The sequence below is a fragment of the Coregonus lavaretus genome (assembly GCF_964263955.1).
Source record: "Coregonus lavaretus genome assembly, chromosome: 6".
Taxonomy (NCBI): Eukaryota; Metazoa; Chordata; class Actinopteri; order Salmoniformes; family Salmonidae; genus Coregonus; species Coregonus lavaretus.
The window spans coordinates 6,225,860-6,242,710 of record NC_139993.1 but is presented as its reverse complement, the minus strand read 5'-3'; the positions used below and the strand labels follow the sequence as shown (position 1 = coordinate 6,242,710).

General features: G+C 43.3%; 1 protein-coding gene across 1 annotated transcript in view; it reads left to right on the top strand.

The window, feature by feature from the left end:
* Positions 1-16,851, top strand: part of LOC311130253 (inactive rhomboid protein 2-like) — a 41,822-nt gene that overhangs the window by 2,980 nt on the left and 21,991 nt on the right. The window contains exons 2-5 of the mRNA XM_084162957.1: positions 756-922; positions 10,963-11,112; positions 13,168-13,316; positions 14,018-14,222. Of these exons, the coding sequence (XP_084019083.1) occupies positions 10,975-11,112; positions 13,168-13,316; positions 14,018-14,222 (492 nt within the window). The 5' untranslated portion in view covers positions 756-922; positions 10,963-10,974. The remainder of the gene's footprint in view (positions 1-755; positions 923-10,962; positions 11,113-13,167; positions 13,317-14,017; positions 14,223-16,851) is intronic.

Here is a 16,851-nt window from a genome sequence, read left to right as displayed (position 1 = left end):
TTCTCTGAGAAGCTTTCAATTGCTCAAAATGACAGAGGGTCTCATAGCTTTGAGATCAGATGACCTAGCCTACTACTGTATTTTTCAACAAAAGTTATTCAATTTCTTCAACTGTTTGGTCACAAGAAAAGAACTAGCCCTTTGAGCAATGTAATTACCACACACATTGTGGTTAGGTAGACGAGTGAGGGGGTGTTTTCAGTTGCTACACTGATGTATTGATGCATTCTGAAGTCACTTTCCTACACCATTCGATTAGTTCAAATAAAATAAAATCAAATTTTATTGGTCACATGCGCCGAATACAACAGGTGCAATCATTACAGTGAAATGCTTACTTACAGCCCTTAACCAACAGTGCATTTATTTTTAACAAAAAAAATAAAACAAAAAAAACAAAAAAAGTGTTGAGAAAAAAAGAGCATAAGTAAAATAAAGCAACAGTAGGGAGGCTATATATACAGGGGGGTACCGTTGCAGAGTCAATGTGCGGGGGCACCGGCTAGTTGAGGTAGTTGAGGTAATATGTACATGTGGGTATGAAGAGATGACTGTTCTTGCTCGTTCATCCATGCACATGCAATTGCCAATTACACCATCAATGCTATTGACATATTGCACAATTCACACAAGTCCTTTTGAAATCTATTGAAGTCTGACATTTGTCATGATCTCGAGTCTCTCGCAAGTCTCTCAAAGTTCTTGGTGGGTATTTATCTACAATGTTCTGACTTGTGGTTCAAATGCTCTTTCAGGTTGAACTAAACAGGGTGGTAGAGAAGATGGAGGATGTTGCTGGTCACAGGATGTGGTGATGAGGCAATCATCGGAAGGACTGTTCCTCTTTCGTCCTGCTGCGAGTGGTCGGAGGTAACAGAGACCGATCGTCAGGCAACACCCATTTCTGGTGGCGAGTCGAGCAGTAAGTGTGAACGTTGTTCCACAGTTCCAAATGTGTGACAATTATGTCAAGTGAGAAAATATGTGCTGGTACAGCATTTAACTGGCTTCATTTCTGTTATTTGTTTGAAAGAGCTGTGTTTCCTACTCTTTTGAAATGTGTATGTTATGTGTGAGGAGTTAGTGTTCATATTGAAGCAGTGATGGAGAACAATGGATGTATATTGTACAGCTGAGAATGCTGAGCATCTGTACTGTACAGCTCTGCACAAGATGCCATTGAAGCTCCAGTATATTCTTCAGTGGATGTTGTCATTTATTTCACAGCAAAAAGTGAAACTTCTGCATAGGTATCTAGTCTTAGAAAGTCTTAGCGTAGAACACAAAGGAAGGTTAAATGGCACCTGACGCGCTTAAGCATGTAGCCATGTAGCTAAACTCATCCAGGATGTACTGTACTTGGGCCAAACTGTTCAACATTTAGCTATGACAGTAAGTGAAACATGACACCGACTGCCCTTGCCTTTGTCTATGTTTGGGAACTGGGCTCTAGGCCATTACCACTTCTAATTGTAACTAGCTATCACCGGTGGCAACCAAACCTAGACATTTCTGAAAGAGCACATTCCTGTCTGCCTGTGTCCAGCGCTACGGTGTGAGGTGGCAGCTCAAATCAAAATCAAATTTTATTTATCACATGCGCTGAATACAACATGACCTTACCGTGAAATGCTTACTTACGAGCCCTTAACCAACAATGCAGTTTTAAGAAAATAGATTTCATAAAATATTTACACAAAACAACAACAAAGTAACACAATAAAATAACAATAACGAGGCTATATACAGGGGGTACTGGTACCGAGTCAATGTGCGGGGGTACAGGTTAGTCGGAGTAATTTGAACATGTAGGTAGGGGTAAAGGGGTGCTTGGCGTCACGATAACACGCAGCAGCAGCACTCTGTGGACTATAGGGACTTGGTGACAGACACTCATTTTTTCGCAGGAGGACACACACACACACTCGTACAGGAACACACGGTGGCACCAAACACCAAGGATGGAAATGAAGCATTGACGCCACAGGAGGTTGGTGGCACCTTAATTGGGGAGGACGGGCTCGTGGTAATAGCTGGAGCTGAATGGGTGGAATGGTATCAAGTACATCAAACACATGGTTTGATGCCATTCCATTTGCGCCGTTCCAGACATTATTATGAGCCTGTCTCCCCTCAGCAGCCTCCACTGATTGACGCTAATCTGCTAATGACTTAAGGCCAGGGTCATGTTCATTAGGCACCAAACAAAAGAAACCAGACAGAAACAGGGAGGGACTACCTGGTTCTTGTCCCATAAGAAACTATCATTTTAGTTTTCCGTTGCAAAATGTTTCCCGGTGTGTGTCCTAATGAAGATGACCCTGATCTCAATCATGTCATCTTCAAGAGCCCCACTCTCAACACTGGCCCCAATGTAAAGAAGTGGACAGATAGCTTAGATTTCTTGAGTGGCTTGAAGTACATAGAGAGAGGGGTGGAGAGAGACTGGGAGTGTGGGAGCTAGTGATACAGTAGTCGTGTTAGGAGCACAATGGTTGTCACCCTGGGTATGTCACTACACGTTTGTGACTCACTACTGGGATGTGTGACTGGGCTGGGACTTGGAATTAGAGTGTACAAAACATTAAGAACACCTGCTCTTTCCATGACATAGACTGACCAGGTGAAAGCTATGATCCATTATTGTCACTTCAATCAGTGTATATGAAGGGGAGGAGACAGGTTAAACTATTCTTTTTAAGCCTTGAGACAATTGAGACATGGATTGTGTATGTGTACCATTCAAAGGGTGAATGGGAAAGACAAAATATTTAAGTGCCTTTGAATGGAGTATGGTGAATGTAGCCAGGCGCACCTGTGTGTGTCAAGAAATACAACGCTGCTGGGTTTTTCACGCTCAACAGCTTCCGGTGTGTATCAAGAATTGTCCACCACCCAACTGTGGGAAGCATTGAAGTCAACATGGGCCAACATCCATGTGGAACGCTTTTGACAGTCCATGCCCGAAGAATTGAGGCTGTTCTGAGAGCAAAAGGGGGTGCAAATAAATGTTAGGAAGGTGTTCTTAATGTTTTGTACACTCAGTGTATGTCATCAGATGTGTTGTCACATTTTCTCTTTCAAGACGACTGTGACACTGTATTTTGGTTACAACTATGGCTGTGGCGGTTATGAAATTTCGTCTGCCGGTGATTGTCAAGCAAATATATGCCGGTCTCACGTTAATTGACCGTAATTAACATAAACACATTTAACATCTCCTGGCTTCCACACATAGCCTACAAGCCACTGATGCAGACCTTTGGAACATCTACATTTTAGTCTAGTGAGTCCATGTAATATAGCCTACCCCTTCACAATAAATCCATTATTTATTTTAGACAGGTCTAAAGAAACATGATATGAAGAAAGTGTAGTCTGTTTCAGAAGAACAGAATAGCATACTCTTGAGTTGTCCTGATCTGGCTATGCCATATGGCTGTGGGCTACGCTAGTTCATTTAGCAGACAAGATTTGCTTAGAATTCTGTGGCGTTATTTTATAGTATAAGGAATATAATTGAACAAAGCTGAATAAAATAGAAAGGATATTTTCTCCAAATGATTTGAGGGAGTGCGCACATGCGGCTATTCTGTGTTAAGCGGTTAACAAAGAAATGGGTACTCCTGTATGCTTAATTTAGAGTTATTAATGTAACTTTAGTTTTTCTACAAATGTTGGGTTATATGTTTAGATTTTTTATACATTTTAAGGCTGCATGATGCGACTTTAATGGTGATTTGAAAAAAGTTGAGCATGAGCTCGCTTGAAAGGCATGCTTTGTTTTTTGCACAGGCTGTACACAGTTCATCAGTCTCTCATTCACAATTTGAAAAGCACTTGATAATGCCTCAAATTTCCCAGTGACATCCCATAATAATTCCCTTCTCCCTTAATGCTATGTGCTCTGAAGCACCTCTCACTCACATGGCTCTCCATCACGTGATCGGGACTTTCTCACAGGCTACAAGTGAAGACAGACCCATTGGAGACGCAACCGCAACTTATCCAATTCCGAGGTGCATATTGAAGATTGGAAGAAATGTCCACATTTACTTTTCGTCAGCAAACAAGATGAGTAGGCCTAATGAACAGGAAAAGCACTAGCCTATGTCAATCTACTATCCCTCATAGTACAAAAGTTGACCTATTCTGTGCGAGAAATAGATATTCCAAACATAGTCTGGGACAGTTGTGGGATGCGATAGATCCCAAATTAATACAACCACTAGCATCAAAACTTTTTTTTTTACGCAATGAGGCTGATGCAACAGATCAGAAAGTTTAGCTTAAAATGTTGATTAATTATTCGTCTATTTCTTCACAATATAAGCGCAGCAATGTGCACATGGCAGAAAGCTATAAGCGCAAATGTTCCATTAGCGGAAAACACCATTATCAAAAGTGACCACAAATGCGATTTATGCATGTAGTGCTTTCATTATAAAGGTGCATTTTTATGTTAAATTATCTTCCCCAAACATGAAACTCACACGCTGCTTATGTATGCCTGTTAGGATTAATGTGCTTAATTTTAAGAAGTTAATTGGCCACTTTAGTTGTGATACAAACCTTATCAAAACATATAGGCCTATGGGCTAGGCTACATGAGGTGTGCGACTATGATTTTAGAAAAAGTCAGAACAAACACGGCGAGTTGAGTTGATGCCAAAGAGCTCGATTTTGGTCTCATCTGACCACAACACTTTCACCCAGTTCTCCTCTGAATCATTCAGATGTTCATTGGCAAACTTCAGATGGGCATGTATATGTGCTTTCTTGAGCAGGGGGACCTTGCGGGCGCTGCAGGATTTCAGTCCTTCACGGCGTAGTGTGTTACCAATTGTTTTCTTGGTGACTATGGTCCCAGCTGCCTTGAGATCATTGACAAGATCCTCCCGTGTAGTTCTGGGCTGATTCCTCACCGTTCTCATGATTATTGCAACTCCACGAGGTGAGATCTTGCATGGATGCCCAGGCCGAGGGAGATTGACAGTTATTTTGTGTTTCTTCCATTTGCGAATAATCGCACCAACTGTTGTCACCTTCTCACCAAGCTGCTTGGCGATGGTCTTGTAGCCCATTCCAGCCTTGTGTAGGTCTACAATCTTGTCCCTGACATCCTTGGAGAGCTCTTTGGTCTTGGCCATGGTGGAGAGTTTGGAATCTGATTGATTGATTGCTTCTGTGGACAGGTGTCTTTTATACAGGTAACAAGCTGAGATTAGGAGCACTCCCTTTAAGAGTGTGCTCCTAATCTCAGCTCGTTACCTGTATAAAAGACACCTGGGAGCCAGAAATCTTTCTGATTGAGAGGGGGTCAAATACTTATTTCCCTCATTAAAATGCAAATCAATTTATAAAAATGTTTACATGCGTTTTTCTGGATTTGTTTGTTGTTATTCTGTCTCTCACTGTTCAAATAAATCTACCATTAAAATTATGGACTGATAATTTCTTTGTCAGTAGGCAAACGTACAAAATCAGCAGGGGATCAAATACTTTTTTCCCTCACTGTATGCTGAGTCCCTCTGGACTCCCACTTACAGTTATTAATTATTACAAATGTTCAATAATGATCAAGAAAACATACCCTTATGCCACCAGCTAGTAGCTACTATTATGTTTTTCACTCACTCTCTAATGATTGGGTAAATCTGAATGTGCAACAACACAAAAGTTCCCCCCTGAGAGGAAATCCCTTATAGTCCTAGTGCTGTTGTTTCCCCAGTGGACTGAAGATGATGATGATGCGCAATGTTCCAGTATTGCCTGAAAATCACCTCTATGTTGCTCGGTAATCTCCTTATATTTTTTATTTGGCTGTGGAGTGAAAAAACTATTATGACACACTTTATAGAAAACCCAACCCACATTGCAGGTCATTGACCTATTGTTATCCTATCCAAGATCTGTTGGAATAGGTGTTGACTGTTGCTCATGCTACCAGTCACATAGATATAGGCCTAGTAGATGTAGCAAAATCCTAATTCTCATCAACAGGATCATCTCAGTGAGCAATCTGGGAAACCCTTAGATTGTTGGCTATTCTGGCTCTGGTAATCTGTCATCTCCACACAACATTATCTGTTATGGATGGAGTTAGCTTTGGATCTTATCATATTGATTGACTAATAATTCTTAAGATATGGATGAAGGTATAGGATTTATATCAGGAAGATATACATAAAGCTAGGCAATGAAGTATGCAGATTATAGACCAGCGGAATGTTATTTCCATAGGCCCATGCACTTAGAATGAGACTCCCAATGAAACAATGTCAACAATGAGACCGATCTCGCTCTCCGCTCTATCAAAACAACAACACCCTGACTCACTCCCTGACTGTCTCCCGATGGAAACTATAAAAGCATTCTCCACATTGACAGATTGTGCGGTTAGTAACTGTCTGCCACTGAAGCCCGGCACTACACTGTTAGAACCCCTCCATTAGTGAAAGCCTTGGATATTTCATTATGTGAGAGGGTGTGGGCTTGATCCGGTCCCATAGGAACACAATAGTTCTCCCACCCCCCAACCAGTCTCCGTACTATTCTGCTCCCACAGCCACAGACTTGATTGCCATTGACTTGACTGGTGTCAAATTTCCCTGCCGCTGCCGTTCCTGACGCTGACACCAAGGCCCTTTCTATTGATGTATAGCAACTCAAAGGCTTCAAGACCTTGACTAGACTACATAATGGACATGTATGGCCAGGGAGAATACCGCTATAGGAATATTGCAGTCTTGCTTTTTTCTTGCCTATGGAAATATACAATGACACAATGCAAAAAGCTTGAAGAGTGAGGACTAATTGAGCTCTGAGTGGGTCCAGAGGCCGATGATGATTTCTAATTTAGACTTGAAGCCTGGGACAGGAAGGGATGCTCATGATAATGGTTGTGGCCTTGAGCATATAAGAAAGGTAGGCTTATGTACTGATACTGAATGTCTTTTTTAGTTAAGTTTAGTTTATTTGATCATTTAAAGGTACACATACAAAATTATGCACTTGATTAAGAATCATCAAGGGTAAACACAAAAGTTGACGACTTATTTCTGTTGTGGTCCTTAAGTAACATCTCATTAAAGATGAGGGACCCAGGATGGCTTTCAGAGATACAGTGAGGTAAAAAAGTATTTGATCCCCTGCTGATTTTGTATGTTTGCCCACTAACAAAGACATGATCAGTCTATAATTTTAATGGTAGGTTTATTTGAACAGTGAGAGACAGAATAACAACAAAAAAATCCAGAAAAAAACTCCTCTTTGCAGATCTTCTCGAAGTCATTAAGGTTTCGAGGCTGACGTTTGGCAACTCAAACCTTCAGGTCCCACCACAGATTTTCTATGGCCTTAAGGTCTGGAGACTGGCTAGGCCACTCCAGGACCTTAATGTGCTTATTCTTGAGCCACTCCTTTGTTGCCTTGGCCCTGTGTTTTGGGTCATTGTCATGCTGGAATACCCATCCACAACCCATTTTCAATGCCCTGGCTGAGGGAAGGAGGTTCTCACCCAAGATTTGACGGTACATGGCCCCGTCCATCGTCCCTTTGATGCGGTGAAGTTGTCCTGTCCCCTTAGCAGAAAAACACCCCCAAAGCATAATGTTTCCACCTCCATGTTTGACGGTGGGATGGTGTTCTTGGGATCATAGGCAGCATTCCTCCTCCTCCAAACACGGCGAGTTGAGTTGATGCCAAAGAGCTCGATTTTGGTCTCATCTGACCACAACACTTTCACCCAGCTCTCCTCTGAATCATTCAGATGTTCATTGGCAAACTTCAGACGGGCCTGTATATGTGCTTTCTTGAGCAGGGGGACCTTGCGGGTGCTGCAGGAAGTCAGTCCTTCACAGCGTAGTGTGTTACCAATTGTTTTCTTGGTGACTATGGTCCCAGCTGCCTTGAGATCATTGACAAGATCCTCCCGTGTAGTTCTGGGCTGATTCCTCACCGTTCTCATGATCATTGCAACTCCACGAGGTGAGATCTTGCATGGAGCCCCAGGCCGAGGGAGATTGACAGTTATTTTGTGTTTCTTCCATTTGCTAATAATCGCACCAACTGTTGTCACCTTCTCACCAAGCTGCTTGGCGATGGTCTTGTAGCCCATTCCAGCCTTGTGTAGGTCTACAATCTTGTCCCTGACATCCTTGGAGAGCTCTTTGGTCTTGGCCATGGTGGAGAGTTTGGAATCTGATTGATTGATTGCTTCTGTGGACAGGTCTTTTTATACAGGTAACAAACTGAGTTTAGGAGCACTCCCTTTAAGAGTGTGCTCCTAATCTCAGCTCGTTACCTGTATAAAAGACACCTGGGAGCCAGAAATCTTTCTGATTGAGAGGGGGTCAAATACTTATTTCCCTCATTTAAAATGCAAATATATTTATAACATTTTTGACATGCGTTTTTCTGGATTTTTGTTGTTGTTATTCTGTCTCTCACTGTTCAAATAAACCTACCATTAAAATTATAGACTGATAATTTCTTTGTCAGTGGGAAAACGTACAAAATCAGAAGGGGATCAAATACTTTTTTCCCTCACTGTAGAAGAGACAGAGAGAAATATAGAAGAGACAGACAGAGGTATATAAACTCAGCAAAAAAAGAAACGTCCCTTTATCAGGACCCTTTCAAAGATAATTAGTTAAACACTTCATGATGGTCTTCCTGCGCACATGGCTCTGCAGTCAGTCACTCCATTAATCATGGCAGGACTAAATTTAAGACGGTTGCTTTGCTGGAGGGTCTTTACATGGATTTTTCTGCATAGAAAATGCTTGGGCTCTAAGTGTTTTTTCAGGCCAAACAGTGTAAAATAATCATGAATGAATAATGATGAGAGAGAAAGTTACATGCACAAAGATCATACCCCCAAGACATGCTAACCTTTCACCATTACCAATAACATGGGAGGTTAGCATTTTGGGGGGGTGGGGGTATGATATTTATGCCTCTAACTTCCTCACTCATCATTATTCACACATTTTTATTTATTCTTATTTACAATAAAAGTGACTCCAAAATGACACTACATTATTTTCCATTCATTTCTATTGGGCAAAACATTATCTGAAACACAACCAAAACAAACAGCAAATGCATCCAACATGTTTGTAGTCACAAGTCACAAGTCATTGCGTTCTAGGAATATGGGATCAAATACTAACATTTAATACACTATAAGTGAATTTGTCCAAATACTAATATCAGATCTAGATGCATGAAGTGCTTTAATTTCTAAACGGTAAAACAGATATGTATGAAAATACCCTCAAATAAAAGGTTACATTCTGTACTGTCGCCTCATTTAAAACATTTAATCTCAAATCCAAAATGCTGGAGTATAGAGCCAAATTAAAAGTTTTAGCTTCACTAACCAAATAAATACATAGGGGTGTGTGTATAGATAGATATATAGATAGATAGATAGAATTTGAAGGCTAGTGATCTCTCTCTCTCTCTCTCTAAAAATGTGTCCCAGCGGGTGCAACTTTCTATGAATGACATGTTGGAGCCTACACCCCCACGAGCACTGCCAAGTAACAAGCTATTGTCTAAGTCACCTCAGTGTCAACTTAACCTGACACCATGCATTCATTCAAGCTCATACCATGATGCTTCTATCAATGACTGGCTGGCGTCCTAGAGACGAGGTCACTGTCCCTACAGAAAACCTATTGTTAACTCATTCAGTGTAGCGGCCCACAAGAACCCTTAACTAATTGCATGTCAAATAAGAATGATGGTACTAGTAGACAGACAAGTGTTTGTGTGCTGTTACTAAATTGCATAGAAGTGTTGCTAATACACAGGGTTGCTAATGTAACAGATTTTCGGGGTCTTGACCAGGATCGCATCAAACTAACATGGAAAAAACACCTGCTGTTTTTCAAATACATGTTTGATTGGAAAGGCAGTCAATGTTTTCCTTCAATAGATATTGTTATGTACTGTATGTGGCGGAAAAGGCACCTACTGGGCCCCAGTGATATGGATATTGTTTACGTAGTGCCGGTCAGCGACTGTTACCCAAGAGTGAGGCTAGTGTGCCAGGCTCCTATCCTCTCACATTGCTGGGTCTTGTTCATTAGGGCATGCAAAGGAAAACGTTTGAAAACAAGAATGAGCGTTTCTTATTGGCCAAAACCTGGTAATCCCTCCCTGTTTCAGTCCGTTTTCTTTTATTTGGTGTCTAATGAACACTACCCTGGGGAATGAGACTAGGGTTATGCCTCTGTTGTGACGGAGTTATCAAATAGGATTTCTTTCCAGCTTGACCCACTGACCCAGTCTACATATAGCGTCTGTATTTAAGACACAGTAGCATGCCCAATGCGCACATACAGTATATATTGTTTAGCCTATATATGTAGAGAGTTCTGAGGAAAGTTAGATGGAGATGTCCAGGCATTGGATTTTATGGTGTTGGGACCGCTGGGGTCAAAATGCGCTGCAGTCGGGTATGCTGTGGCAGGCTGCTTTGTGTTTGTTATGGTTTAGCTGATAGGCTTTGACATGGAAAACGAAGCTTCAGCAAAAAGGGTGGTATTCAAATCCAGTGGTTTCCCTTCCCTGTACACGTGAAAGGTTCTTTCAGCAGGGCAATGTGTCCTTCCTTGTTGCAGATAGGAGTTCTAGTAATTTGTCATTTGGCTAATATGTTTGTGTTAAAGTAGCTACTTCAATTAGTTCCTGAATGGTTCAAAGTGCCTGTCAGTGTTTGGCTTTTGTTTGTAAATGGAACCACATTTGCGTAAGTTGAGAATGAAAGTGGAAGTTGTCGGCTATTGAGAAATAGAGGGGATCTGAGAGTTGTAAGGAATGGAAAGAAGGGATCACAGCTGGTTTCACATCTATTTTTGAAGAAAGAAATAAGAAATGCAAGTTTTTGTCTTTGAAGAAGGTTATTTCTCAAACATGCCATTAATCAATTTTACTCTCGTTTGCCCTCAGAACTCAGATAGGATGCAGTCACAGGAAGGGGAGGAGCCTTCTCCTAACAGCAGCCAATCAGACAGCCGGTTGAAGAGCAAGAAGCCGCCCAGTCTGGTCATAGCCATCCCTGCCCCAGAGGAAGAAGAGAGAGCTGAAACGGTCAAGCAGGTACCCCTTTGACCTGCTCTTTCCATTTTGACCCCTGTTATGCTAACATGGTCTCTACTTGGAAAATGGCAGTTGAGGCTCTGATGAAGGCCATTTCAATAGGAAAGGGAAGAATTGGCATGCAAACTTTTACAGTTGGTAGTATAGTCAGAGTTTCAGCCCGCAACTGAAAACCTTTTTACTATAGAGGAGCATGCTGTCTCCCTTTCCTTCATATACAGTATGTCATTTCATTGGGGGGAAGTATGGCATTTGGGACATCTGCTGGTGTCTACGGGCATCCATATCCCAACCAGCCCCCCCCCCCCAGTCCACTCATGCTAGTGTTGCACGGTCACTCACGACTAGCTACTTTATAGCAAAGCTGAGATAGGCCCTGTTAACATTCCTGTCTTTACATTTTGGGTTTTATAAATAGGGGCAGGTTGTTTTTTCTGATTTGGACAAAATTGCCCCAAAATCCAGAAATGTTTTCCGTATAAGACTCGTCATCGGTCATTTGAAAGCTAATCTAATCTAATGTAGTCACATTAGCCAGTTTTTGGGTCCATGTATCCATTTTCCTGTTTAACTCATTTCTCTTGTCTTCACTGTCTGGCTGGTCTGGCACACCCTGGGGGACTCCTTCAGATTAAGTGGTTATTTTGCCCCAAATGATCTGCTCCATCAAGCATTAAGCACTCCCTGCACCATTACTTGTCAAAAGTCATCAGTGTTAGGGGTATGCCCGCAGAGAGTGTGTGTGTGTGTGTGAGGGAGAGTGCATGTGTGAGAACACAAGTGTGTGCGTGTGCTCATTAATTTGTGTGTGTGTGCATCTATGTGTGTGTGTATGTGTGTGAGCACTGTCACTACACAGGGGTTTCCCCAACAAAGAGCCTCTGGTGGCTGGCTGGCTAGCTAAGCACACCCCCTGCTGGTTCACACACAGGCAGCACATATGGCTCTCACAATACTCAATTAACGCCACAGTGACTCGACAAGTCGTTAGCCAAGTCGCCGTTAAAGACGTGAATGGGGTTTTGAAAGAACATGCCATACAAAATGAAAAAACATTACAAAAACAAATGCCCAAGTCTCCACTTTTGAAGTATAAGACGTTAGTCTAATGGAAAAATACTAAGCTTTAGGATGATTTGGTGGTTCCTTAGTATCACTTCTTTGTTTTCTAACAAAGTGAAAAAATGATTTATGCATTTTGCTGCAGTCTCAGAAAAATAAAACTCCTTACTTTGCCTTTCTTACACTTCTGTTTTGGAATAAGTTGATTGATCTGAGCTAAACCAGATAGCTGTAACCCCTCACTAAAGTCAATGGAACGCTGTGGGCTGAATCATACAAAATAAATAATGCTCTTAACACGCATTCCCTTCCAAATTACATTTACATTTTAGTCATTTAGCAGACGCTCTTATCCAGAGCGACTTACAGTTAGTGAGTGCATACATTATTCCCCCCCGTGGGAATCGAACCCACAACCCTGGCGTTGCAAACACCATGCTCTACCAACTGAGCTACATCCCTGCCGGCCATTCCCTCCCCTACCCTGGAAGATGCTGGGCCAATTGTGCGCCTCCCCATGGGTCTCCCGGTCGCGGCCGGCTACGACAGAGCCTGGATTCGAACCAGGATCTCTAGTGGCACAGCCTTAGACCACTAAGCCACTCGGGAGGCCGAGTGTTCCAAATGGAAGGCGCACAATTGGCCCAGCGTCACCCAGGGTAGGGAAGGGAATGGCTGGCAGGGATGTAGCTCAGTTGGTAGAGCATGGCGTTTGCAACGCCAGGGTTGTGGGTTCGATTCCCACGGGGGGGAAATAATGTATGCCGAGTGTTCCAAATGTTCCATTGACAACAATGCATGATTTACGCGATTTTCAAATTTTTCACACACCCTAAGTGAAGATTTAGCCCAGTAGTATACCAGTGATGGCGTGAATTCCATTTAAATTCAGACAATCCATTTCAAGTGCCCTTTAATTTCATGGCCTACAGTATACTGACTCTCTGAGCTAGGATTATGCTCAGTAGTCCCTCTGCTCTCTCCCCTGTCCAGCCCCTGCGTTCATCCCTGAAGAAGAGTGAGAGCCTGCAGCAGGCCAGTCCTCTGTCTGACAGTGGTACTGATGGGGGTGGAGGTCACTCTGCTGGGGACAGGAGGGCAGCCTTCTACAGACAGACCTCCCTGTCTCAGAGCATACGCAAGTAAGTGGGCTGGGGGGGAGTGGAAAGAGAGAGGGAAAATATAAGGGAAGGGATGAAGAAACTAATGGAGGGCAGAAGAAAATCTGATAGGGGGCATAGGAGGATTGTAGGGGTAGTGGGTGAGAAAGGAGGAAGATGAAGAGGGTGAAAAGACAGGGAAGGTACTGTATGATAAGATTAAAAGGGGTTGGGGTGGTGGAAAGAGACTTTAGATTAACAGATGGTAGCAGAGAGAGAAACGGAAGAGAAAGAGAAAAGACAGTGGGAGAGTCAATATTGCATACTCCTCACATCCTCTCTCCTGGCCTCTTTCTCAAACCCCATTGGAGAAGAAGGTCAGAGGGGAGGGACCTCTGGCTTTCTCATCCAATAGGTTTTGAGAATTGGGGGTTGGTGGTGGCATACAGCGGGGGATTTCCTTTTATGACTGTTTGGAATGTTGGACATAAACAAGTTGTATTCTCTCCTCCCCCCTCCCTCTCTCTTTTACCCCTCGCTGTCTCTCTCCCTCTCTCTTCGGTATTCTTCCCTTCCTCCCTCCCTCCCTCCCTCCCTCCCTCCCTCCCTCCCTCCCTCCCTCTCTTTCGTTTCCCCCTTCCTTCCTCTCTCCCTCCTTTCTCTCCTCTTTCCCCCTTCCCTCTCTCTCTCCCTCACCCCCTCTCCCTCTTCCAATACCCTCTCTCTCCCTCCCCGTCCTCTAGGGGTACAGCCCAAGCAACAGCCCAAGCAGCAGGTTGGTTCGGGGTGGGTGAGAACTGTGAGACCGAGCAGCAGCTATGGCAGAAGAAGAGTCTGCGCCACTGCAGCCAGCGCTACGGCAAGCTCAAGGCCCAGTACAGAGAGCCAGAGCTCCCCGTCAGCATGGACCAGGGCCTGGACTCACCCGCCGCAAACAAGATGCCCAAGGTAGGCTACCGAACACACACATACATATGGAGACCACTCCTAGCCCCTAGGTCTGACAGAACTGGATAGGTACAGTGCATTTGGAAAGTATTCGGCCCCCTTGACTTTTTCCACATTTTGTTACGTTACAGCCTTATTCTAAAATGGATTAAATAAAGTTTTTCCCTCATCAATCTACACACAATACACCATAATGACAAAGCAAAAACAGTTTATTTTATACATTTTTGCAAATGTATACAAAATAATCAACTTAAATATCACATTTACATAAGTATTCAGACCCTTTACTCAGTACTTTGTTGAAGCACCTTTGGAAGCGATTACAGCCTCGAGTCTTCTTGGGTATGAAGCTACAAGCTCGGCAAACCTGTATTTGGGGAGTTTCTCCCATTCTTCTCTGCAGATCCTCTCAAGCTCTGTCAGGTTGGATGGGGAGCGTCGCTGCACAGCTATTTTCAGGTCTCTCCAGAGATGCTAAATCGGGTTCAAGGCCGGGCTCTGGCTGGGCCACTCAAGGACATTCAGAGACTTGTCCTGAAGCCACTCCTGCGTTGTCTTGGCTGTGTGCTTAGGGTCGTTGTCCTGTTGGAAGGTGAACCTTTGCCCCCAGTCTGAGGTCCTGAGCACTCTGGAGCAGGTTTTCATCAAGGATCTCTCTGTACTTTGCTTCGTTCATCTTTCCCTCGATCCTGACTAGTCTCCTAGACCCTGCCGCTGCAAAACATCCCGACAGCATGATGCTGCCACCACCATGCTTCAACGTAGGGATGGTGCCAGGTTTCGTCCAGACGTGACACTTGGCATTGAGACCAAAGAGTTCAATCTTGGTTTCATCAGACCAGAGAATCTTGTTTCTCAAGGTCTGAGTCCTTTTAGGTGCCTTTTGGCAAACTCCAAGCGGGCTATCATGTGCCTTTTACTGAGGAGTGGCTTCCGTCTGGCCACTCTACCATAAAGGCCTGATTGGTGGAGAGCTGCAGAGATGGTGGTCCTTCTGGAAGGTTCTCTCATCTCCACAGAGGAATTCTAGAGCTTTGTCAGAGTGACCATCGGGTTCTTGGTCACCTCCTTGTTTCTGCAACTTGTCTAGAGAGTCAGCACTTCTTCATTGTAGCAGTACACATGTCCTTGAGCAGTTTAACAAAGAGGCAGTGTGTGTGTGAGTCACAAGTCTATCTCAGCCTACCCCCTAACGGTTCCTCACATTAATCACAGCTTGTTATGTTAAACAATCTATATCAGTACAGCACAAACCTATTATGTTTAATCATTAATGTATTCTTTCTAAGCTAGGCATCACATCTAGTTGTAAGAGAATAGATCCCCACAGTGGTTCCAAACTTCTTCAATTTTTAAGAATGATGGAGGCCACTGTGTTCTTAGGGACCTTCAATGTTGCAGACATTTTTTGGTACCCTTCCCCAGATCTGTGCCTCGACACAATCCTGTCTCGGAGCTCTACGGACAATTCCTTCGACCTCATGGCTTGGTTTATTTCTCTGACATGCACTGTCAACTGTGGGACCTTATATATACAGGTGTGTGCCTTTCCAAATCTTGTCCAATCCAATTGAATTTACCACAGGTGGACTCCAATCAAGTTGAGGAAACCACTCAAGGATGATCAATGGAAACAGGATGCACCTGAGCTCAATTTTGAGTCTCATAGCAAATGTGTCTGAATACTTATGTAAATAAGATATTTCATTTTTACATTTTTAATACATTTGCAAAAATGTCAAAAAACCTGTTTTGACTTTGTCATTAAGGGGTATTGTGTGTAAATTGACGAGGAAAAAAATTAATTGAATCCATTTTAGAAAAAGGCTGTAACGTAACAAAATGTGGAAAAAGTAGACGGGTCTGAATACTTTATGAATGCACTGTATATATACTTATATGTATAAGCAATGAAGTAAGAGGCAAGTAAATATACTACTATATGCATCTTTTTTGGATCTACATGAAGTGCCCAGGGAGTGAGGGATCGGGATTGTTTCTAGACGGGGCCACTGTATTTGTTGCACCATCAAATCAACTTTACCTAACAAGACGCTATCATCAACAACCATCATTTGTCTCGGTGTCAGACATCAGATTAGACTCCACTTTGGACCTCTACTCAGAATGGAGAAATCATAGAGAGCAGGTGGAGGAAGGGCGGCGGTAGTGCCACTCAGGGGGAAGTGCACCCTCTGCCTGGCATAAATAATGCAGAGTGTGGCACCATGATGGCAGGAGGTAGCCTACATCTGAGCCTCAGCCAGTGTGTCTGTTAGCCCCCACACACTCCGCTCTCCTCCACCGACTCTGACACACCCACTCACTCCTGGGTGCTTATTCGTCTCCACGACTCTCTCTCTTCCTCTCTCTTTTTGTCTGTCACTCTATGCCCCCTTATTTCTCTCTCTCTCTCTCTCTCTCTCTCTCTCTGTTTCTCCCCCAATCTTGTTGTTCATCTTTCTATTTTGCTCTCTGTCAGCTCCTATGAAGACTCGGGTAAGACTTCAGAACAAGCGTCTACATTCTCTCTGACACACTCACGCTGACTGACACCTCTACATACACAGATGCAAACACACACACACACACACACACACACACAGACGTGCAAACTCCGAACACT